At 38.6% G+C, this 24,788-nt stretch overlaps 1 protein-coding gene across 1 annotated transcript in view; it reads left to right on the forward strand.

Moving 5' to 3' along the window:
• Positions 1-23,476, forward strand: part of LOC121952689 (transcription factor SOX-13-like) — a 37,748-nt gene extending 14,272 nt beyond the window's left edge. Inside the window, 10 exon segments of the mRNA XM_042499500.1 lie at positions 1,925-1,993; positions 2,162-2,276; positions 4,795-4,871; positions 5,468-5,633; positions 6,975-7,099; positions 11,144-11,249; positions 13,945-14,112; positions 17,104-17,320; positions 19,115-19,211; positions 19,213-23,476. Coding sequence (XP_042355434.1) covers positions 1,925-1,993; positions 2,162-2,276; positions 4,795-4,871; positions 5,468-5,633; positions 6,975-7,099; positions 11,144-11,249; positions 13,945-14,112; positions 17,104-17,320; positions 19,115-19,211; positions 19,213-19,440 — 1,368 coding nt within the window. The 3' untranslated portion in view covers positions 19,441-23,476.
• Positions 23,477-24,788: the final 1,312 nt, after the last annotated feature.

Here is a 24,788-nt window from a genome sequence, read left to right on the forward strand (position 1 = left end):
TTACACACACACGCATATATATATATATACACACATATATATATATATATGTGTGTGTGTGTATGTATGTGTGTATATATACATGTGTGTATATCTGTGTGTGTGTGTGTTTGCGTATATATGTGTGTGTGTGTGTGTGTGTGTGTGTGTGTGTGTGTGTGTATATATATGTGTGTGTATGTGTATCCCTGCAGTTCAGCTGTGTGTACTAAACAGTCTAACAGCAGTTAGCAGGTCGGACTTCCTGCAGCGTTCAGCCCTGTTAAACCCGTGTTAACCTGTGAAAGCATGCTCGCTGGGTGGAACATTACTGAAAGCAAGGTATAATGTTAGCCAGGACCCAAAATGATGCGATTCTGAATTTGATCACATCATTGTGCATTGGCACTAAATACTAGGCCTGGCTGCACCGCACCCTTCCCGCCCCCTGACACTCGGCCAGTCACAGTCAACATTTACAACATTTACAACATGTGTCTCGCCCAGAGTGAATCTCCTTTCTTTTGATCCATTCTCACACAGTTTATCATGACTCATGTGCCTTTTGTTTTTACTTAGTAAGGGATGTGATGTGATTTGAAATGTAGCAAACTACGATACTCATACTCAAGTTTTTCAGGAAAGGTCTGTCTGTCCATTTAAAACTTAAATGACCAATTTAAGAAAAAAAAAAAAACCCAAAACGTAAAAAATGTTCAAGTACACAAAAATGACTTTGTAACAGCAACAAGAGTGAATTCAACTCTGCATACATGATGTACCGACTGACTTAAGGCCAATTTAATTAAGTACAGTGTTTTTCACTTTAACCCTTTGAAACCTGGATTGACATCAGTTTTCTTCTGCTGCATTCAGAACCGTTTTTAAAAGCATTAAAATTGTTTAAAACGGAGCAAATTGGTTTGATTTCTTTCAAAAATACTGATATAAAGGCAATGGGCAACTTGGCAAGAAATGTCCCAAAAATTGCAAGCAATTTGCAAAAGTTGACAAGACAATTTACTTGAAAATTTGCTTAAAAAAAACAAGAGAGAAAGAGACTATTACTATTACTATTCTATTACTATTATCTACTATTCCATGTGGTTTTATTGATTAACATTTGTAATTAACTAATAGCGAATGCATCTTATTAACCACTGTTTATATTGTATTTATTTATTATTGTGTAATGTTCAAATGTTTATATATTCATATACTATACGTACTGTGAATGTGTATGGATTTATTTGTGTTACATGGTATGCTTTGCCACATGCATATAAAGGAAAATTGTGATAAAATGTCCAGACAACTATATTTAAAATTATTTTGTTAAAACATAACATAATCATATTTATGATAAGATGAGATGAGATTTTTTTTTTAATTTCCTTGTGTTTATTATGTGTGTGTGTGTATATATATATATATATATATATATATATATATATATATATATATATATATATATAAATATATATATATATAATATATATTTATATTTAATTCAGATAATTTTTTCTACCTTTTTGGGTCATTCTTGTTTAGTTGCCCATTGCCTTCTTTTCATGTTTTTGAGAGAAGTCATGCCAATTTGCTCTGTTTTTAAATGGTTAATTTTCTGTTAGTACAGAATACAGTTTGTATTATTTAAATATACAGTATGTAATAATGTAGGAAGGCATGCAGGCATTTCTTGATATATTTCAATTGTCATTTTATTCAGTATGAATGCAACATATATCAATTAGTTTGATTTTTGTTTCAATTTGTAGCTGCGATACAGGATAAGATTCATTCTGCAGAAAACTGCATTTGTTGGGGGTTCAGGCTGAATTCCTGACTGCAGCCCTGATCATGGTCACCTACACTGTGTGCACTTGTGTCTGTTTGCCACAAACATACGTGATGCTTGTTACAATGAACTTGTCTTTTGTCTCAGATCGCCAAGCAACAGCAGCAGCTGATCCAACAGCAGCACAAGATCAACCTGCTACAGCAGCAGATCCAGGTCAGCTCCCCTTATGACCTTCAGGTGTCCTCACAAACCACAGCCAGCAGCACTAGCATGGGATTGTGACTACGAATAACAAGTTCTCATCGCAGATCAGAAATCTGTGTTTCAGACAAATGAGGCAAGAACTTTTATGTCAAATGTACTTGTTCTGTCTTGTCCCAGCAGGTGAACATGCCCTATGTGATGATCCCTGCTTTCCACCCCAACACCCAGCCCCTCTCGGTCACCTCTGACCCCCAGATGACCTTGCCACTGCAACCGATCCCCTGCAAGCCAGGTCAGTCATGAAGCTAGCAGAGAGATTGTCATTCTGAGAAGTGTTCGGTTGGGACAAACTGGCACTAAAAAAACCATAAATCCATTGTTGGAAAAGTAAAATGAAAAATAAAAATTAATTTAAGAAATGTAAATTTGAATACATTGCCTATCAAAAATGTACAAACATTCTGAATTGTGCATTTTCTTTTGCCGTGTGGTTTCAAATAGCTTTGGATACCAAGCTCAAAGTGACTTTTTGTGCCATTGTGATTGAGTTTTGCCTTTTTAGTTCTGTCCAACAGAACTTTATTAACACTGTTAAAATACCTATTCAGAATCATAAATTATAAAAATTGCAATTCATTATGGGCTCAATGGTGTTCTGTATTACATTCTGTGTTCTATAGTCTGTCTTGAATTATCATAGTGATCTCTTGATAATCCTTCAAGGTTTCCATCCACCAGGCCTTTAGTGCTGGAAAAGGTTGGGGTTTTGTCAGTTCTTTCATAGCTTATTCTTGCATTGTCCGTTATTAAAAGAAGAATGGACACTCTGACAATGATGGTGTGCTTTCAAGGTCTAAAACTCAGTGCTAAAAAGTTGTCAACTGCATGAGTTACCATCCATGCCGCAGCGTCTTTTCACTCAAGTGTTTTTGAAGAGAGACTTAAGCATATTTATGCACTTCAACTCAAGGCCTACTTTAAGGTAAATGGAAAGGCATCAGTGAGCCACAAATATGGACTTCAGTTGAACAATGCGGTTGATAGTAGCTTTCACACACTTATGCTTGTACAGTTCGCAGGCTATAGAGGGTACAGCTCGAAAACGGCAGCTTTGTGCAGTCTTGCTTTCACAAGTCTTAAAAGCTGTGATCGTGGGTGACCTTGTCTCCTCTATCTTTTCAAACCTAAAACACACAAGGCCAGTCTTTAAAACATTGTAGGCGGAATTTAAGGATAGCCATTCATTTGCTCTATTTTATTTCAGTAAATGTGTGTGTGTGTGTGTGTGTGTGTGTGTGTGTGTGTGTGTGTGTGTGTGTGTGTGTGTGTGTGTGTGTGCACGTGTGTGCGTGTGTGTGTGTGTGTGCGTGCATGTGTGTGTGCGTGTGTTTGCTTCAGAATGTTTTGACAGATGAATGTAATAAATTGTTCAAGGACTGTGTGGAAGAGGTCGGCTATGGCCAGCAGTCTGAGGTTGTGTTTTCTCTGAAGGTATAGACTGAATGCAGGGCCATGCCTTTTAATTTCATTTTGGTAGAGTCTTTCATTAGTTCCCACATTTGATTACATACAACTTCACTATAAACTGGACACTGCATTTTGGGGTATTCCCCTGAAGTCCGAAACTAATTTTAACTATGTTTTTAGTTATGTTGAGATGTATGGAAATTTGTTCTTGTTGCCGGGAGCGTTATATGCACCTGTTGTGTTGTAACCATGCCCAGAGGCCATGTGTATCTGGTGAGGCCAGGCTGGACCTGTTATTGGTACTAATGACACAATGCAGCAACATTAGGAGACATAAAGACATTTTCAGTTCAACTGTCAGCCAAGCCAGGTAGGAAGGTACAATCTCCAACTTTTTCAGGCTTGATTTTGATGCTGATGACTAGATTACAGGGCAGCATTTTGAATAATATAGAACTAAAGAATGAGAAATTGGAGTGATAATTGAGGGGATGTTGACAGCAGAGCACTTTCCTTTCTCTGTCCTTATGAAAACATCATTTGTGTTAACACGGGGACAGCTATCCAAAGTTACACATAGAAGTTTTACTGTGTTTACGTGGTCAGTATTTGTGGTGCCAATATCAAATTTCACTTGAGGGTTGTTGGCCAACAAGTGGCGGGATCCATTCATAAAAACTCATTGACTTCATACCGAGGGAACCCCAGGTACTGAAATGCTCACTGATTTCAGGTTTTAGAACTTTTTGCTGAGTCCTGCAAGATGGCTAAGTTGTTAGGATATGGTTCCCAGGTGGTTTGCCGAGCTTGTTGTGGATTTGTGACACACTAGTTCCCCTTGGAGTATCTGGCACTCAACGTTTGGGGGTCATCTTTTCAAAATTTGAAAATTATTCCAGACACTTGAAATTTTCGACAAACCATCACTAAGTTTAAATGTCCTATGTATGAGAATAACTAAAAATAACCATGGCAATGCATAGTGAATGATGTTGGAAAACCATTTCTTTATTTATGGATTTTTTGGAGTAATGCATTTATTATAAAAACAGAGCTTTTGAATTTGATAGATAGATAGATAGATAGATAGATAGATAGATAATTTGGAAGTTTCTAAGCCCTTTCTGAAAGTATATTGTAGAGTATGAACTATAATGTACAATGCAGGAGGGTCACTGACACATCAGTTAACTGTGTACTGCAATCATAGTTACTTACTGTAAACTACAAGTGCTAATAATCACCTTACTTTGTGCTGCATGGCGAACCTTCAGTTGAATCAGCATGACTTTACCGGTACAGTGTTCATGTCTTTCATTCTTAAAATTTTATACCTCCCACAGCTGTGGACTATCCCATGCCGCTGCTGCCAAACCCTCACCACACCCCTGTCAAGAGGAGCAGTGGTTCCTTCCGACAGGTACAGTGTTTCTATAGTTTATATTGTGTGTCATCTATAGAACTGTTCATCTCAGTTTAACACATTATGTATCCAGACTGCAGAGATAACTGTGAGAACATACGGTGTGTGTGCATGTTAAATGTACACTGTTTGTATCTACTATATACTTTATGTAATGTATGTGTATTTTTTTAAGGGATATTAAATAGAGCGAGTCCCTCCAGATTTAACAGATAATGTACTTCTCTAGTATTTGTAAGTCTGGGAAAGCTTTTTAAATCCACCACACCCTCTGTTCAAAGGTTCAATGTGTGTGGTATCGGTGTGTGTGTGAGAGTATGCCTGTGTGTGTATGTGGCATGAAGCGTATTTGCACGGCTGCTTTCCAAGCAGAGATAGACTGACACAGCTTAGAAAAACAAAAGGGAAGAAAGGATGAGGTGAACATGAAGACAAAAGACAAGAGTAAGTACAAAGGTGTGACAGATACGCTCCGACATGCCAAATCTGCCGTGCATAACCGGAATACATGCACACCCTCGCCCTTTGCGGTTACGTCTGAATGTGTGTTAAGTGGCCCCACCCCTGTTCATCTGCTCTCGCTGTGTGTTTAGGAAGCCAGTCAGCCCTTGAACCTGACCTCCAAGCCAAAGGGGCTGGAGCTGGGGAAAACACCCAGTCCGCAGAGCCTGGAGCTGGGATCGCTGGCACTGCAGGGGGCCTACAGGTCCAGAGAGCTCCAGAGGGAAGTGTCCCACAGCCCGCCACGATCTGCCCTCAGTGAGTTACACTGACAGCTACACTGCTGTGATGGAAGTTGGGAATTTGTGATCCAAAAAGGAGGAAAAACTGTTGCATCCTCAAAGCTCTCTAAGATTCTTGAATCAAAGCAGTGGTATAGACATCCTCTGTTTCTCTGGTTTGTCATGGTAACAGAGTCTTCTCCATGCATGTAAAACTTTATTTAAAGGCACCTGTGGAGGTTGTACCTTACAGACGTGTATTGCTGCCATGCTAGAAAAAAAAATCAAGTCATGTATCAAAAATCATGTAATAAAGTAGAACGTTTCCTGATTCAAGATGTTTTTCAGATTTTACATTATGGCATACAAACATATCCCATTATAACTAGAAACTTTTCTTTTTATAACAAGATGTTGTCTATTTTCTTATGTTTAATGTTATAATGTGATAGTTTGTCGTTATAACGTAACGATAAATTATCGCATAAAATATTTCACATTATACCATGATCACTTATCATGAATTGTTTCACATTATTACATGATATCTTGATATTTTGATGAGAAGCTTGAAGCTTGTTGAAATGAGGAAACTTTTTTGCAGAGAAGGATAAATTGCAGAATGTGTCTCTTTTACAGAATTGGATTAAGTTTTAAATGTGACAAACATTTTGTTATAACTTTTAGCATTATTACCTGATACTTTTTTTTCTGGTGTGACACCAATATACTTCCGTATGTTACCAATAGTAGTGAGATGGAGCAATGTTTTTAAGACGGGGCCCTTGTTTAGGTTTTCCTCTATGTAAATCAAAAGTCTAAAGAAATAAATTGTCAACTTAGGGTTATAAGGTTCTATCTAACTTTTTGTCAAAATTGAGTTATTAATATGTTGTTATTCTGTTACAATATTATGTGTGGCTTTTTTCTTGTTTTATTGATTTTTTTTCTAAGTTATATGCATTTCTTGACTTTTTATTTTGAAAACAAAGAGGTTACTATCATTATTACTATTTGGAATCGAAAACCTTAAAGCCCACCTCAAGCTCAATATCTTAAAACTGTTCAGAACATAGATAAACTTTATTATTCCAAGGTGGCGAAATGTCAGATAAAGAAAGGGGAAGTTATTATTAGCACCAATAGCCAACGTGAATTAGCACACAAATAAGAGAGTGCAGACTATTGAAACTCAGATAGTGCGACCCACATTGTTTAATAATCTCAGTTCCATGCAGACTCACCACAGTAATGAGTTCTTTGCAACAACATGGGCTACAGTTGAAGTGAAAGCAGGAACTGTGCATTATCACTTTATAAGTAACAAAGAGAGGTTAATTTTTTTCTCTATGTCCTTGACCTGTCATTGTGTCACCAGGTTTCCTTGGAGACGGCGATGTGGTCACCCAGGCCATCCATGATGCCCAGCAGCTCCTGAGGGGCCACAGCACCGGAGGACGAGATAGAGACAGGGAGAGAGAGAGAGATGGTGGCGGAAAGATGGTGAGCCAATGTCCAAACTGCACAATCCACAGTTACAACCTTTCTTTTCAGAGCTCCTCTTAGACATGCTCCTCTTTTTGTAAATATGATAACACATTTACATGTCCTCTCATGTCTGAAGATGTTTTAAGGTGAAAGTCGCAAAGGCAATCTCCATAGGTCTGAACATAACATTTCGTTAAAAATTCAACACATCACCAGTCTAAGCTGAATGCAGTGTGACGAGTTTAAAGGCTACAGCAGTAAGATAAGACATGAATAGAGGAAATGTAAATGCACATTGTGTTATTGCAGCCTCTCTTACCCTCTCATACTGTTACCTTAGACTTCCTCACGTTATTTCTCCTGTGATTTTCACCAGTATGCCTTTCTCTCTTTTACATTTTTCTTTACTCTTTTGCGCAAGTATAAAACACATTTGAAATTTTTAATGAAAAATATCTTTAACGGGGACCTATTATGCTCATTTTTAGGTTCATACTTGTTTCTATTACAACATTGTAAATGCTTTAAAGGTCAAACAACACACATTTTTTCTCATACTGTCTGAAATGTTCCATCTTAGCGTGTGTCTCTTTAAGCCCCCTCTCAAAATTCCGGCCTACTGTAATTAGTCAGCCTATTGAGGTTTTCCGTATCTACGCATCTTTGCAGTGCAGTGCAGTGGAATGACTGTAATGTACAAAAAGCAGCACATTTTACCATGAAAAAAATGCCAAATGCGATTTCTACATGCCAGCAGGAATCTGGTCCGAAATCAGGAAGAAATTTACAACACTGGCAACCAAATGTACATGTTTCCCTGGCATTAGCCTGTAGCTACATATAGCATTATAGGCTAAACACTTGCAGTAACATGCTCGGACCAGATGATCATATAAAGAAATCCGTCATGAGTTTATGTCAGCTTTTTGCCAAAGTTAAAAAAAACAAACAAAAACAGTGTGTTCAGAACGGTGTGGAATCTGAGATTTTGGCTCACAGGATTACTCTTACATACATCACTTCATTATCTGAAACTTTATCCACGTTTAATATGAACATCCGACATGTAACACTTTACATAAGACACAAACTATGGAAAAGCATATTAGCTCCCCTTTAATGTTTATTCTCAACTGTCAACAAATAGAATAGACAATTCTCATGGGCCAATTATGTAACAGAGACTTTCAGAATCATTACTGTAACTGCAAGGTGATGTCAGCAGTGTTATATTCTAAGTCTGAAATTCCTCCTTCCACACTTAACCACTCACAAAATTTAAAGCCTGTGAATTTTTATGCTATTTCTTCAAATTTTGCACAAACGTTCACTTGGTCTCAACAATGACATGATTTGATTTTGGAGGTCAGAGGTTGAGGTCTAATTCTTGTGAACGCAATATCTCAAGAACAACTTGAGGAAATTTATCAAATTTGACCCCTAATTTCCACCAGATCCGTGCGCGGTCCGGCTTCGCTCTGTCACAGCAGACGGAGCAAATAGATTACACTCTAGTCTATGTGTTAATTTTCACTGGCTCCGCTGCGTTTCAGACAGACTCCGTCTCAGATCCGGCAGTCCAGAGGCTTGTAGATGAGATACGCAAGCCTCCTATTTTTGCCGGGCACTGGATCAGTTCGCATAAATTCAGCTGAAATTAACACAGAGCAGCTAGGAAATCACACAGCGATACAACATTAAAACATCCGGTTACTTTTCTGATTAAAACACTCTGTGTTCACGTCTGATCATATTTCACTAAACTACATAAACAAAATGTCAGAATGAGCGGAGGTCATTATCAGCAACATGGACGAGGAGAAGCCAATTTGTGAGGTGGAAAACCACAAAATTATTTATGACAACATACATCCTGTTGTAAGGACAACCATAGAGAGGAAATGGCGTGGAGCAACTCATTGGGAGTAATGTGAGTAAATTGACATCACTATAATTAATTCACGGCGTGAATGGAGTTACTACTTTTTCTTCTGTAATGATATACTGCGCGTGATTCTGTAATGACCGCGAGAACTCCTCGGTCTCGCCACCCCAGGTGATCAGGCAGTGCTGCGCCATGCCGGCCCAAAACGCAACCGGTGGGGATTGATGGATGATAGGGCACAGAGCAAAACCACAGCAGAACCGGAACACAACACACATGTAAGCTGTGGAAATCCGCTGTGACACAATCATCCCACTTGGACTCAACAATGAGCTGATTAGAATTTGGTGTTCAGAGGTCAAGGTCACTGTGACCTTGGACCTCTCATTCTCGTGAACTCAATATCTCAAGAAGGCCTTCAGGGAGTTTTCTCAAATTTGGCACAAATTTTCATTTGGACTCAGGAATGAACTGATTAGAATCTGGATGTCAAAGGTTTAAGGTCAAGGTCATGGTGGTGACCTCATAAAACATGATTTTGGCCATAACTCAAGAATTCACAAACTCAAATTTCCCACAAATATCTAATGATGCAGTTTTGACATTTTATATCCAAGAGGTCTAAGGTCAACTTTGACATCATAAAATGCTCCAAAAACACTTTATGGCCATAATTCAACATCATATTTCAGGACCAGCGGGTAAGATATTTGGTAAGATACTGAATTGGTGACGCTAATCTTGAGACCGTGCTGATTGTATAAATCTTCTGTGCTGCTAGGGGGAAGATGAACGTGAAGCATCCATGTTTTCGCAGACATGAACATAAATTTTAAGTGCAACTTGACTGGTGTGCTGTGGCTTGCATTGTGATCATTTCACCACTAAAATTCCGAATGATTAAAATATCTTATGATTGTTCAGAAAAAGTGGTATATCAACAAAGAAATCTATCAAACCTTAATGAAAATAGCTTGAGTCTGTAGTACAGATTCATTTTGACTGAACAAACTGGATATGAGGAAACACTCAGTCTGATTCTGACTGACAAAGGGGTGTAATCGGGGGTCATTCTCAGGTTTAGGATTACAGAGAGTCATGCCTCTCCTGAGGATTTAACCAACTGAAGAAAAACCACGCACAGAAGCGCATTATAACAGTTCAGTACTTATGTTTTTGCCTCAGGCAATAGGCTGTTAGGTAATGAAAAAGACAAAGAAGTTACGTGTTTATATTAATAGTATTTGAAAGGGTGCTGTCTATTCAGTATCCCCTGACAAAGATACTATCAACTGCTGTATTCTTCTTTTTGTAAGTGCAGTCTTGTGCTACAGTGAAAAAGTACATGTTTTAATTACACGCGTGGCTTCAGTTGTAAAATATGAAGCACAATGGAAACATGTTATTAAAGCATCTCAATATCACATATTTTGTCTGGCCTCGTGTGCAAAAATGCTGGTTGTTGTTTTGTTTTTTTTGTTGTGGTTCTTGTAAAAATTGTCTTCTATTATGGTCTTGGTTTTCATTCTTTGAGGTGGCTGAAGCTTTGGTCTCAGCCTCGTCCTGGTGCAACAGCTGTTGCAGCCTCACAATACCACAAAGGCCTCAGTGTGGCATTGACTGAGCCACCTGCCCTCTCTTTTTGTCCGCAGTAATACTGTACTCTGTAGCTCTCCTCCTCTTCTCCTCCATTATCCGGCTCCATCTCGCCTCTGCCGCTGTTTTAACACCAATCCCGATGAGTGACCTATTTTGGTATTACACTCCGCCGAATGGGGATAAATAATGTTTTACAGCTCGGGAAAGGGTGATAGAAACACTGACGGTGTGATAGATTTGCAAATTCAGAGTTACATTCCCAACCTTTTCTCCTTCACCTCTCCTCCCTCAAACAATAAACACCATTCTTCCTCCTGCACGGCGTTGTCATTTCCTTTCTTTGCATTTACAGCTCTGCATTTAAACAGCAGCTGATATGGTGAGCGTGCAGTTTCTTTACCTTAAATAGCAACTCTCTAAAACACATGTGTGCCTTGATCACACCCCTTGCACACTGGGTCATTTTTTTTACTGCTGCTGAAATTCAAATCGTCCCTTTGTGCTTGAGTGTGAATATTTGTGTGACTTATCTGCATGTCTGACTTCATCTGTCATTGTCTTTTTTATGCCTTCAGGAGTATAAAGATTCTCCCCGCAGTGAGAAAGTTTCTCCCTCCGAGCGCAGTGAAGACAGACACGGCCTGATGTCCACTGAGGACCACCTCAGCAGTGACTCTGAGGGTAGGTGTCCCCTGAGGAGCCTGTTTAACAATGATGGCCTTCTTCATTGATGTCTGCCAAATGTGTTGAATAACATTTCCCCAGTCATGAGTAGTGCCATGGATGGATCATGAAACAATGGGTCCCAGGGCAAAGACATGTAAAAGGCCCCACCCTCCCTCACATAGGACTTTGTGGGGATTTGTACCTCTTTTCTTTTGTTGTAGTTGTGTATTTCTTGGTTGTTTTGTGTCTCTTTGTCGTTGTTTTGTGTATCTTTGAAGCTACTCTTTTTTTTTTTTAAGGTAATTTTTGTGTCTTTTTTTTGGTCGATTTGTGTCTCTGAGGTCTTTTTGTTTTGTTTTTAGGTAGTTTATGTGTCCTTTTGTGCTCGTCTTTTGTCTCTAGTAACCCTTTCCCACCAAAATTAGCACATGCACGCAGATTTTTTAAACACAAGTAAACCTACTCAATACCGGCAATAGACTGCATATCTATGGCCAGTAGCAGACCTGTGAACATAGCACTGCAGCAGGCGAGTCTGCCTTTCTGTGTGTGTGTGTGTGTGTTGGGGTTGCTGTGTCTGTTCGATGTCACAGACAGGCTGAAAAGAAGTGAATCGTACACAGCAGCTAGAACAGTGGTCTGTGAAAACTTTACAGTGGTTAATTCTCTTGATACAGTCTCTGACCTATTCAATCTCTCTTTTAAACTCGGTGCAGATTAACTTAAAGTAATGTTTAAGTGCTGCTTAGGTAGAGACGAATGGTAATTAGAGACAGCACATCATTGCATGTCTGTGGTAAAGGAGTTTAAATTAACATGTTCACCTGGTTGTTGTGTTCTCATGAATGCTGATCGGAGCCAGAGGTGATAAATATCCATGTCTCCTGCAGTCATTTGACCTGGGTGTGAATGTCGATGATATGCATTCCCATTGCATTAAAAAAAAAGCCAGATGTTAGCAGGTATTGGTTGTTTTTGTGTGCAGTGGGAACAAGGCTTTTGTAGTCTTTTTGTGTATCTTTGAGGTAATTTATGTATCTTTTTTGGTCATTTTGTGTCTCTTTTTTGTTGTTTTGTGTTTTTTGAGGTGATAATTTTTTTTAGGTAATTTTGTATGTGAGGTATTTTTTGTTGTTTTCCGTGTCTTTGTAGTTGTTTTGTATCTCTTTTAGGTAATTTGTGTTATTTTTTTTAGACAATTTTGTGTCCCTTTGTGTTTGCTTTGCTGCTTTTATAGCTATTTTGTGTCTCTTTGTAGTTCCTTCTCATCTCTTTGAGGTCCTTTAAAGTCTCTACCTGGGTAGTCATGGTAATTAATTTGTCTCTGCCCAGTAGCCCCGCTCAGTTATCCATTCATGAGAAGTATAACAACTATCTTTTTTAAAGGCCATATACTACGCTAGTTATTATCAAAAAATGCTGATTATTATTATCTGATTGACATTTAAATATTCCAAAATAACTTCTCTTCAAAGCAACAAGTTTCTTGTACAGACCCAGGATTGAGAAGGTGGGTGGGGAATGTGAATCTAGCATCTGAAATAGGATGTTTGTGGGTGAATAGAAACTTTCCCTTCAATGAGTAAAGGTTAATAACTAAGTAAGGTAACAGAAGGGTGTAAAAGAGAAGGTTATCAACAACAAATAAAGCTGCAAGCAACCAAGCAAGTTCAGGCCCTTTCTTGGTTTAGAGAGGAAAAGCAGATCTATTGCCAAAATCAAACCCGCAACCAGCAATGAATGACTTTTGGCCTTCACAAAGATGATCAAAAATATTTCAACTGGTGTAATTCCATCCAAAGAAGTAGTGAGACCAATCACACACTTGTTCCAATATTACAATTTAGGCAGCATTTCAATAAGTACACACTCAAAGTCTCGTCTTTTGGTCCCCATTCATCGAATGTGAACCAAACCTTGTGAGTTTGTTCAGGAGTTAGTGCACACAGCCTAACGAATACATCCAGGTCTGTGAGGTGATGCCATTGCCCCCCTAGACTTACACTGGGAAAGAGACATCTATAAATCAGTGGATCAGTGGATTTTTTTGACTGTCACAACCCCTGCAAAAGTTATAGTGTCACTATCATAATTTGATCCGTTAGGTCTGATAACATTTCAAAAGAATAAGAATTTGAATTATTATTATTATTATTATTTTTGAAAGAGGGATCCCTCCTTAGTTGCTCTTCCTGAGGTTTCCACTGTTTTTTTTCCTCTATAAAGGTTTTTTTTTTGGGGGGGGGGGTTCCTTAGCTGCTGTGAGGGTCCAAGGACAGAGGGATGTCGTTTGCTGTAAAGCCGTCTGAGGCAAATTGTGTCAATAAAATTCACTAGACTTGAACTCTAAGAAGCTTGCTTGGCTGGCGTAGTGAACTAGGCTAAATGATTTTATACCCTAAAAGTTTAACCTTTTTGACTTCATGTGCCACTGCACAACTTTAACAAGAATGAACAGGGCTATAACTCCAACACTGTGTCCAGGTCTCTTAATGCATTCAAGATATATAGTAGGATTATGTATCCCATTCCCATAAGACCAAATTGGATGTCAAGAGAGTCGAAATCCAAAAATTTCTATTACAGGTTATGAAAGAAAAAAAACATTTTTAGTATGCCCCCTAGGGGCTTGAACCCTAATAAAAGAGAATAAGTAACATATTCCAAGCAGTTTGGTCTGGTCTTCTGACTGTAGCCTTCTCTCCTATAGGTACCCTGCCCGTCTCAGTTCCAGGGTACTCCGAGGCCCGGCCCCCTCCTTCCTCGGGCCACATCAAGAGACCCATGAATGCCTTTATGGTGTGGGCCAAGGACGAGCGCAGGAGGATCCTGCAGGCTTTCCCTGACATGCACAACTCTTCCATCAGCAAGATCCTGGGTAAGCCTAGCAATGGGTAGGGGTGGGTTTCACTCTGTGACTCTATTCTGAGACACTGCCTGGCACACGTGAGGGCACGAACAGCCACCTGCTTGTCCCACCAGACACACATATACTCACATGGACACACACACACATACTGGCCTGGATCTCTTTCCTTGGACCAAACATTTACATTCCATTCTATTGTGGAGAGCTGGTTGTTGGGAGCAACCACCCTTCACACAGACACACACAGACATGCAGACGTGAATACACACATGCATGAAAAGTATGCATATGTCATGTCATATGTCACATAAACCATTAAACTGCTTAAAAACCTAATTTTATCAGTGATTTCTTAGAATTCTCATCTCAATTCACAGAGAATTGTTTTCTCTAATGCACTCTATTCACAGTGGTGGGATCATTGAGATCCATGTTTGTGCCGGTTTTCACACCAATTACTACAGCAGCTAATCTCACACCTCTGGGTGAAGATGCGTTAACCACACCTTCACCCAGAGACAAGAAACTTCACCAGTCAAATCAATTTTTGGTCTGATATGAATTTAAAAATGTGCATTCTCATGTACAACACTGACAATCAGCACGTTTACATAATGTTAGACAAAGTCTAATTATTGTGTTAGTCCGACTAAAACTGGACTTTTAAAATACATGTAAACATGTTAGTCCGACTGAAATCTCAAAAAGTCAAAGTTCTCGAAGTCAGACTAACACACCTAGATATTATGGTTGAGAGTCGTTGTCTCCTTCATGTGTGCGCCCCAGTCAGACCTGAAATGGCCGGGACATTGTGCGCATGCTCCATGCTCCCCACATCGGGCTTTGACCAGCATAAATTTGTAGATGAAAGCTGAAGAGGAAGGGAAGAAAACAAATAAGACAAAGGTAACAACATGGTGAGTGCTAGAGCATGCAACCTGTTTGCTGCTTGCTAACTTGTTTGATACAATAACGTAAAAGGCATATCTCCACCTAGTCTGACATACGTCTGTCAATAAATCAGTTCTCCCTTAGTGCTTGTTTAGTGGGACAAGGACAGTAGTCCAGTTAAAAGGCCCAATCAAGCTATAACTGTAGCTCCACTTAACTGTGCATGTAAATGCACTGAATGACAAAATCATGGTGACAACTTTTAATTGATGCAAAGATAATGATTACATAACATTAATGAAAATGATACATGATCATTCAAAATGAAAAAAAAAATCCTTATATTTATCTATTTTCAGGGGGAATTGTTCCAACTTAAGCGATAAAGAAGAAATAATGCAATCTCCGTGCAACAGATTTAAAGTTGAAATTGGAAATAAACACATTTTTGCTCAGTTCAACAAATACTGTCCTTACATCATGCAATGTTTCAAGTGACTTTACTGTTGTAGGCAATTGCCAGTATCAGGATAAAGTCATGATATTTTTGCCTCAGTTGGTGCGTACTCGTGTGATCAGAATCATTTGTTGTAAGGTGGTTATAAAATTCAGTCCAAGCTGTCTTAAGTTGGTCTTTTTCTTGTCTTGATGCTCCAACAAAACCAAATATGTTTACTATGATCCTGCGTTTTTAGTCTTTGCTCATGCACATACATGAACTTCAATGATGTAACATTGTCAACAACCAATAGCTAAGACTCCGGGGAGGCACAAGAGCGTGAACAAGTCTCTGTTCTCTTAAGTCTCTTATTCTGCGTAAAAGGAGGATAAACCGTTAGAGTTGTGTGGTGAACAAGAGTCCGTGTTAAATTCAGCATGTATCTGATCCACCAACTAGCACTTATTTTAGTGACAAATCTTATTTTTTTTAAATGGTTTGCCCAGAAATAGAATGAGTCACTCTACAAGTTCGCCTCTCATTCCCACCTTTTACTCCCATTAAAATAGTGCGTCTAACCAAGTGAGGTTGGTGGCAAAATGAGGCAACAAAAATCCGAAATGCAAAGTTTGTATGCATATACAGTTCATCTTTATAGATTATATTGATGTTGAATTGACAAGAATACTGTTTACATATGGTGCTTTTTATCTTGTGTTTCTAGAATTGTGTCTTTTTGCAAGCATGTGAGGAATTATTTGTACCTAATTACTAACAGGTCATGTATCTTAAAGGAAGTTTGGTGTGATTTTTTTTTTAAGCAGTAGCAGGATGGTAAACAATCTCAAAAGGAATCTTGTAGTTTTGCACAAAGTGACCGTGCAAGATCCCCAGTCTTTGCAAAAAATCTGGTAGAGTTGTTTTGAGATGTGAGAGGGTGTCAGGCTTTAGGCTTTTCATAGTATTTTTAAAGCTTTTAGTGTATGACGTGAATCACCCAGGGGTTTTGCTGCTGTAGTTTTACTTGGCCTGATTTGGCTAGTAGCTTGTGGTGGCTGATGTTACCAAACACGAGGAAACCTTTGCCAAATGTTGCTGTGATTAATGAGTCAGTTTGCTGACTTAATGACTCCTCGGCATTTGTCATACTTTTACACTACATTTTAGCCTGTTAGGACAGATGGGAAATAAGGGGAGAAAGAGTAGCTTAAAATGCAACAAAGGTTCCTAGATGGCCTCAAATTCATACCACTCTGACCCCTAGAAAGGACTTATGTTTAAATTTAAAAAGGAAAAAAGAAAAAAGCAAGTAAAAATCTATAAATTAATAATTAGCTATTTAATATTATGTTACTGAATTATTATACATTTTTAAGCACATTTCCCAGGTGATTTCCTCGTTGTTGTTTTTTTTCCAACTCTTTATTATTTATTTATTTTATTTTTTAATTTTTAGGTTTCAGGTTTAACTATGTTAACATATTGTTAGGTTTCTGGTGTTTTTTTTTTTTTTTTTAATTTTCAGGTCTTTTTCTTATACTTTTTACTAATGTCTTGCTAATTTTGGGGCCATTTCTTCTTTCATTGCTTTCTTCCAGTGTTTTCAAAAGAAATCAAGCCAATTTGCTCAGGTTTTAAGCTACTGCTCTCCTCTGTGTCTTTGTCTTTAGGCTCCAGATGGAAGGGCATGTCCAACCAGGAGAAGCAGCCTTACTATGAGGAGCAGGCGAGGCTGAGCAGGCAACATCTGGAGCGCTACCCTGACTACAAGTACAAACCGCGGCCCAAAAGGACCTGCATCGTGGAGGGACGGAGGCTGAGGGTCGGCGAGTACAAGGCCATGATGAAGAACCGCCGGCAGGAGCAGAGAGCAACCTACACGCACAGGTAGAGACCAAAATGCACTCAGAACAATTTGTTTTGCCCAACTTTTGAGAGTTTGTCCCTGGCAGACAACGCTGACAATTCACTCCATTGACAAGAGTTTTCTCTGCACCTCCACACACTGTAGACAATGCCTGCAGCTCCCAAAGCTCTTCTTTTATTCTTTAAGACTCAAACAAAAGTGGAGTATTGATACCGCAGCTGGGCTGTTTTTCAGTCTGTCCTTGACGATGAATAGCATCCCTCACCATTGTTCCCTCAACTCCTCCAACTAGTTAAGCTGGAGGAGTTGGAGGTTGGAACCGTTAACGGTGGTTGGTTTTGAGTGTTTTTCTGTTTCTGTGTTTTTCTTTGCCTCACAGATACTCCACATTTTTGTCTTTTAGATTCTTTTGACAAATAAAATGTCTATATCAGAGTGTCACGATGGCCTCAAATTTCTGATCACTTAATACAGATCAGTTTTCTGTAGCATTAAGGGGGTTATTTTAAAGTCCATTTTATTTTCATTTCTTATTTATTGGTGTGTATAGGTTGGAAAGCTAGACTAACCAGCCTCAACTTTCCAAGTGCAAGACAAACGTAATAGCACAACCTCAATGTTACTTGCTGCATGAAAACTCTGGAGTCTCCCAGATAATGTCACCATTTCAGAGATATATGTCATGACCACCAGTTTAAATTATTTCCTGATAAATCATGGACATGGATGCTCTGAGGAAAATGCTAAGTTAGCATTTAGCTAGCTGTAAAGTGTTATTGATTGCAGCAGGCTACAAGTCATTTTCAATGGAAGCCCGTCACATAATGATTCAATCCGACGCCTGACACTTATCCCTGCAAAGTCGAGCTGGCCTCAACTGTTTTTACCATTCTAGTGACACATTGGAGCACCAACCAATCACATGTTTTTGTCTAAAGCTGTGATACTGTGTTATTTATCTTAGCTACCTGATGCTATGCTATCTTTTTTTTGCGCTGCATGTGATGTTGAAATATGGCTCAGACATTTTTTTTGACTATACAATGTTTAGATGATGTTCAAGTGAAGTACTTTTTGGCAAAAAGCAGATGCACATAAGCCTGTGACAACATAACTATGTTAACAAGTGTAAGAGCAACACTACAACAGCAACTGCAGTAGGTTAAAGGAGGTGTGGCTAGGGTTAGGATTAGGGTTAGGGCTAGGGACATGGCTAAGGGTAAGGGCGAATGTGTCATGAATTATAAAGTTGTTTTTGTTTTGCCACATGTAATACAGCGTCGTGTTGTAGCAGGATTCAGTTCGTAGGATTGTGTCATGTTGAAAAACAGAATATTGCTGCATCTGTACATGTCTCTTTTCTGTACACAAACATGTACCTTTGACATTTAAACAGACAACTAGATGTATTTTGTTCATCTTTTGTACTGATGATTCAACCAGAGAAGTCTCATGAATGGTGAATTTCAACTTTTTTCCCGCCTCTATTGAAAAATGAAATAATATGCACAATAGCTGCAGTATCTCTACAATTTACATTTCCTTTCACAAAAAGTAGGAATTCACATTTTCAGTTTGACTTTCACAGTAAAACCAAGAAAATAATCAAACAGATTCATGAAAACTTGTTTAATGAAACAGAATTGTATTAACAGTTCATAATAACCAGCGTGTACTGTATATTAACCTCATCACCTCCATCGTATGAAAGGTAAAATCCCTCAATATAAGCAAACTGGTGTATCCAGAGAAGCTTATTAAAGTTCATTCATCCTACAGTCTCATTATAAAGGTGTCATTTGGTGTCTTCTCAGTCAAACAGAACCACAGCAGATCCACTACTCCCACAGTGATGGCCAGTACCCAGGCAGCACCAGCTCGGTCTCGGTAGCAGCCATGCCCTTTCACCCTGCGTTACTGGAGCACTACCTGCCGCAGGTGCCACCTACGCTGCGTCGAGCAGAGGGCCAGGCCACGCCTACAACCCTGCCCAGAGAGAGGGAGAGGGAACGAGAGAGGGAGAGGCCTCCGTACAGTGAAGGAGAGGAAAGTGACGGGGGAGAAAGGAGCGAGGGGGAACTGGTGCTTCTTACAGACTGAAGGGGAGGGAGGTGGGAGAGGGAAAAAAATGGAGAGATGAGAGGGGAGGGGTAGCTGAGGAGGAAGGGTGCTTTTTGTTGACTTACAGTCAGAGAAGAAGAACGATGAGGATGGACAGGGGAAACGGGAGTTGTCACTGAATGAGAGAGTTGCTCCTCTGTTAGGCAAATGTGAAGAGAAGTGAGAAAATGTCATATGCACTCCCTTGTAAAATAGTTGTTTTCAGTGAAACCCTGCCTCACACATGCACACACACACACACACACATACACACACACACGCAGGCACAAAGGCAAGCTCTTATCTTTATCATTTCCCCTCATAGACATGTCATCAGCTGCTTTGTTTTTGAGTAAAGAAGTCATGTTGAAGTTTATCATTTTAATCCCTTATGCTTCTTGTTTCCTCCCATGTAGACTTTCGGCACCACAGGGATTCGATTCATTGGAATAGAGTCTCTGTTTTCACCTGTTGGGCAGCTGAGTAACGTCTCTGGTTGAAGCAACAGGCTGGTGATGGAGCTGTATGTTAACAGTATGTCAGTCCTGCCCCCTGCTGGCAAAGGCTGGTTACTACATACAAACACCCAGAGAGGTAGTATTCTAACAGAAAGTATTTCACAGTTGATAACGCTGTTGCAACACAGACTGTCAGCTAAAATATTACAAGTAACCCACTAACTGTAAGTCATGGCTCAGGTTGTCTTGAAAGCGTGCCACCTGAAATTTGGCACGTTACAATCTTCCAATTAAAATCTGATCTTGAAGAAAGACTGAGGGGGAAATAGAGAAGTTGAAGGTGTTTTTCAGCATTTTAGTATAGAGTGCTTAAGGAATGAAACCTAGAAATTGGTTAGCATTTTAGCACTCTTTGTTTCCTATTGTCAAAGTCAGTGGGTTTTTTGAATGGGTTTTTGGTTTGAAGGCTGAAATAAGAGCTTTGATTAACAAAAACTTAAGAGACTTCTACGTTTTGTTCTATGACATAAAATTTGTCAGTTAATACTTTACTCATGAACTTTGAAGCTTACAGACGTTTAGCTTAGAGGCTAAATGGGACAAAAGAACGTCATCATAGTGAACACCATGTTACAGCTTTGTTTTGGTGGCAATGTTAAGTCACGCAGTTGCGTTGTAGTTTGTTTAATTCAGTTGAATTCAATTTCAAATATAAAGCCCGTTATCACAATTCACAATTTCCCTCAGAGGGCTTTACAGTATACAACATCCCTCTGCCTAATGTTACCCTTACACTTCTGGGGATTCAATTACGGCTTCAAAATTCATAAAAGTGGTGTTAATTTGTGAAGATTATCTTGCTAAACGAAATGGGTAGGTATGATAAACGTTTGTTTTCTACAAAGCTTATTTTCTGCAAAATCCAATGGAAAAATGACATTGGCTTTTTGACGGAACCAAGGCGACGCTAACTTTCACGTCGGCCTACAGAAAAACAGCATCCCTTCAGCTTTCTATTGCACTACCATAAACATGGGGAGCTCAGTTTGAAAAAGAAGGCTTAAATTCAAAGCAACAGAAGCTGCGATATCCTGACTTTTAGTCCCCAGTACCCTGGATCCTACTTCCCATGATTCAGCTTCACACTGTGTTACAATAGACCCTCCCTCAGTGGTAAATGTCCATGTCGTTTCACATTTCATACCCCATTTTCTAACTCTGGCTTTACAGTATGAACATTTGATGTCATAATCTCACACGGCGTTAAACCCTAATGGTTTTTTTTTTTTAGAACATTTTGCTAGTGATTCCTCCAGAGCCACAGATGATATTATACAGCTGTTTTTCACAGCCATCAATAAATGATATTAGAATGACATCACAGCAGCGTTCTGAAAACATTGCTCACTTTAAGAGGATACAATACGTATTTATATCGGTCTCACTGAAAACAAAAACAGCGCAGGTATCAGTCATTGCTTCATATTAATTAGTTGCTCTCAAGAAGCAGACATTTGTTTGTCATTGACTCATTAAATGTTTTAGTTAAGGCAATGGAAGTTTGTTCATACATTTCACACAGAGAGGTAATTCAAAGCGCTTTACATAATGCAGTAAAAACATTAAAAAAAGAAGAGAGAAAAACAGCATTCAGTCATTAAAATGCTGACTAAAAGGATAGAAAACCTATTATAATAGTAGGTAATTAGGGAGTAGGGATCTCTCACTGCACCCAATCAGACTGCCAATGAAATTATTTCTAACCAGTTGCATCCCAGATAATGTACAGTAAATTAACAATCTATCCCTCCTCTTCCTCGTCCTCCCACATAACACTGTTCAGTTGAGCTGTGCTGTATATGCTGTATTCGTGTGTCTATCAGTTCCCTCTCAGCTCCCTCATAGCATGGTGGGTTGACCTCAGCCTTACCTATTTTTTTTATACCTCTGTGTTTGCTTCTCTGAGTGTTAATTGATTGTCGTGTTGAGCACCGCCTTTCTGTGCAGCCAAATGTTTTTAATGCTGCTTAAGAGATGCAGCCTTTTGCAGCACTGCAGAAAATATCCGACATACAGCACAAAAATTTCAGGAATCGTCATTTTTTTGGCACATGTGCATTTGACCTTGTTTCAAGATGCTGACATCATGATGTTTTTCACAAAATTCCTGAAGCTGCATAGGAATCAGTTTCATATTTGAAGACTCAAAGTAAAGTTGAATGACATTTAGGCCTCATATGATGGTGAAGTTGAATAGGCTGAATAGGCTTAAATGTTGTCTTCGTATTTCATTTTTCAAATTTTCCTGCTTCAGACATCTAACACAGAGGCAAGTCAATCATGTCACATGGAAGCTGTTGTTTATTGTTTGATGTTAACAGAGCTAGAGAAAATAGAGTGTCCCAGGAATGAGTCCTAAAACCCAGAAATGAGCACTAAGCACTCCAGTTTCTCCAAAATCCGTTGGAAAATCCTGTTTGCTTTTTGATGAGGGTGACGAAAGAAATGTAGGCTAAATAGAAACAAAAGTTTTTAGTGACTGGTCAACTTTATGAGAACAAAGAAACCAAAATTATCCATTAATCGATGGTACTTGGCCATAGTGTTCCACGTTAAGCTTGCTATTTGGCTCCTTGTTAACACTTAGCATATAATGTTTTTGGGGCTGCATACACTGCTAGTTGGGGTTATCATATAAGCATACTTATTGTTGTAGTAGAAGCCTGTGCTTTATAAAGTTTTCCTTGCAGGAATTGGAAAATCCTTAGTTCCTAAAACTTGGTTATCCCCATGCTAATGATACCTAAGTTCAGCAAGCACTGTTAAGTCACTTTCAGTTTCCACAATTCATTCAATGAGTTAACTTACAAGTTCTCAAATTAATCTTAAATTAGTTGCATTTTAAGCTTTAGGTGTTACAATTGAAATGAAATGTATGAAACATTAATGATTACTTTTACCTCATTATTTTTCAGATTGTTTGAGAAGGTATTATGAGAGTTTTTAAGACTGCGTGCCTTCCATGACCACTGCTCAGTTGATGAGTTTATGCTTGCATCAAATAAAAAACATCCAGAAATAAACCTGCTACTACTCAAGCTATGTATAGCTATTAGCATGTTGCTATTAGCCTTTTAGTATCTGTGGCTAATACTTCTGAGCACATGGATGGTTTTGGTGCCTTTGTTCTCATCACTCAGTAACCATATTGACCAGTAGGAATATTTAACAAAATCTTTGTCTATGTAATTAAAACTGGGGTCAATCCACTTTTAGCTAATTGCCAGGATGACAAATCAAAATGGAGGGGAAAGATTTTCAGACCTCAGGTTTTGGTCTCATTCAGTGCAATCAGGGTCATGGCTGTGTAGAGTAAAGATGCTGGCTTTGTGCGCAGAGGAAAATGTTAATCTTATTTTAGTAGAGACATGCTGAGGAGTCACCTGTCGTTACCCCTGCTGATGTAAATATAGAAAGAGACTTTATTTTGTTTATAAGAGCCTGTGTAATTTAAAGGTGTACGTTTCTCTATGTTTTCAAAGTTTTGTGTTGTTGTTTTTTGTTTTGTTTTGTTTTGTTTTGTTTTTTTCTTGAAAGACAATAAATTGGTTGTGCTAATTCTGTTTGGTTTAATTTTTTTTTTTTATTCTTTTAATAAATGTGCGCCTGTGTGTGATTGAGATAGGGTTGTGTGAATATCTCCCCACATGCCTTGGTTCAGTTGGTTTAGTAATTACTTTGCTCAGTAATTCAGGTCTCCCAGAGGTCATTCTCAGGGTAACACATCACAGCAGCTCTTTTCAGCTTACGCCTGCATTTACACATTAACACAACAGCTTGTTCCTCTATGTTGTATTTTTCCCTCAGGCTTATATATCTCAGCTGGTAAAGTAGCTTGTGAGCTGATTATTCAAGTTGAAAAAGTCTTGCTTAATCAATAATAATTTACATTTACACTTAACAGGGGACTATAAAAGAGGCTTAACTTCAAACTAGCCATTATCGCAGCTTTGGTTAGTGTTGAAAGTTGTTATAACTTGTGAATATAACTGTCTCCCTGTGAATGGTTGTATCCCAATTTTAAATTCAAGATTAGGTAGGTTTATGTATATAGAGTATGTTATCCAAAATCATACAGTACAACATAAAGTATGTCAAAAAATGTCACATTATAACATGGTGGAAAAAACAGTCAAAGAGAAATTTAGTATATAAACTTCATTTATGTTTTTACTGAACTTTTTATAATATAATTGTTTTTTAGGAGTTGTGCATAACTGCGACTATTTCAAGTACCAGCTGAAAACCACTTAAAATGACACAATTTAGCATGCCAAAAAAATAACTAAAAATGCCCTACTATAGTATGGCAAAAAATGTAAAAATATGACATGTCCAAAAAACAGCTGAAAACCACATAAAAGAGTATGTCAAGACCCACCATGGCATAGGATGTTGCAAAAACACCATAAAATAGCATGCTGAAAAACTGCCCTTAAATGCCATACTACAGTATGGTGAAAAATGTCATAATATGACACATCCAAAAAACAGCTGAAAACCACATAAAATAGCAAAATGAGGCATGCCCTAGCATACGATGTTGCAAAACGGCCCAAAACACCATAAAATAGGATGTAAAAAAACGACCAAAAATGACATACTAGTATGGAAAAAAAAGTCAAAATGTGTTATCCAAAAAACAGCTGAAAACCTCATAAAACAACGTAAAATAGCATGGCAAGACTTGCCAAAGCAAAGGCTGTTGCAAAAACCACCCAAAACGCAATAAAATAGCAAGAAAAACTGATCAAAAATTGAGCATAGCGTTAGTTCAGAAAGGCCACGGTGTAAAGCGCTGCTACTGTTGATATCAGCTGATATCATGCAAACCTCATCAGCTGATGGCCAGCTGATTTGCCTCTAAGCT

Source organism: Plectropomus leopardus, chromosome 2 (assembly GCF_008729295.1).
Source record: "Plectropomus leopardus isolate mb chromosome 2, YSFRI_Pleo_2.0, whole genome shotgun sequence".
NCBI classification, from domain to species: Eukaryota; Metazoa; Chordata; class Actinopteri; order Perciformes; family Serranidae; genus Plectropomus; species Plectropomus leopardus.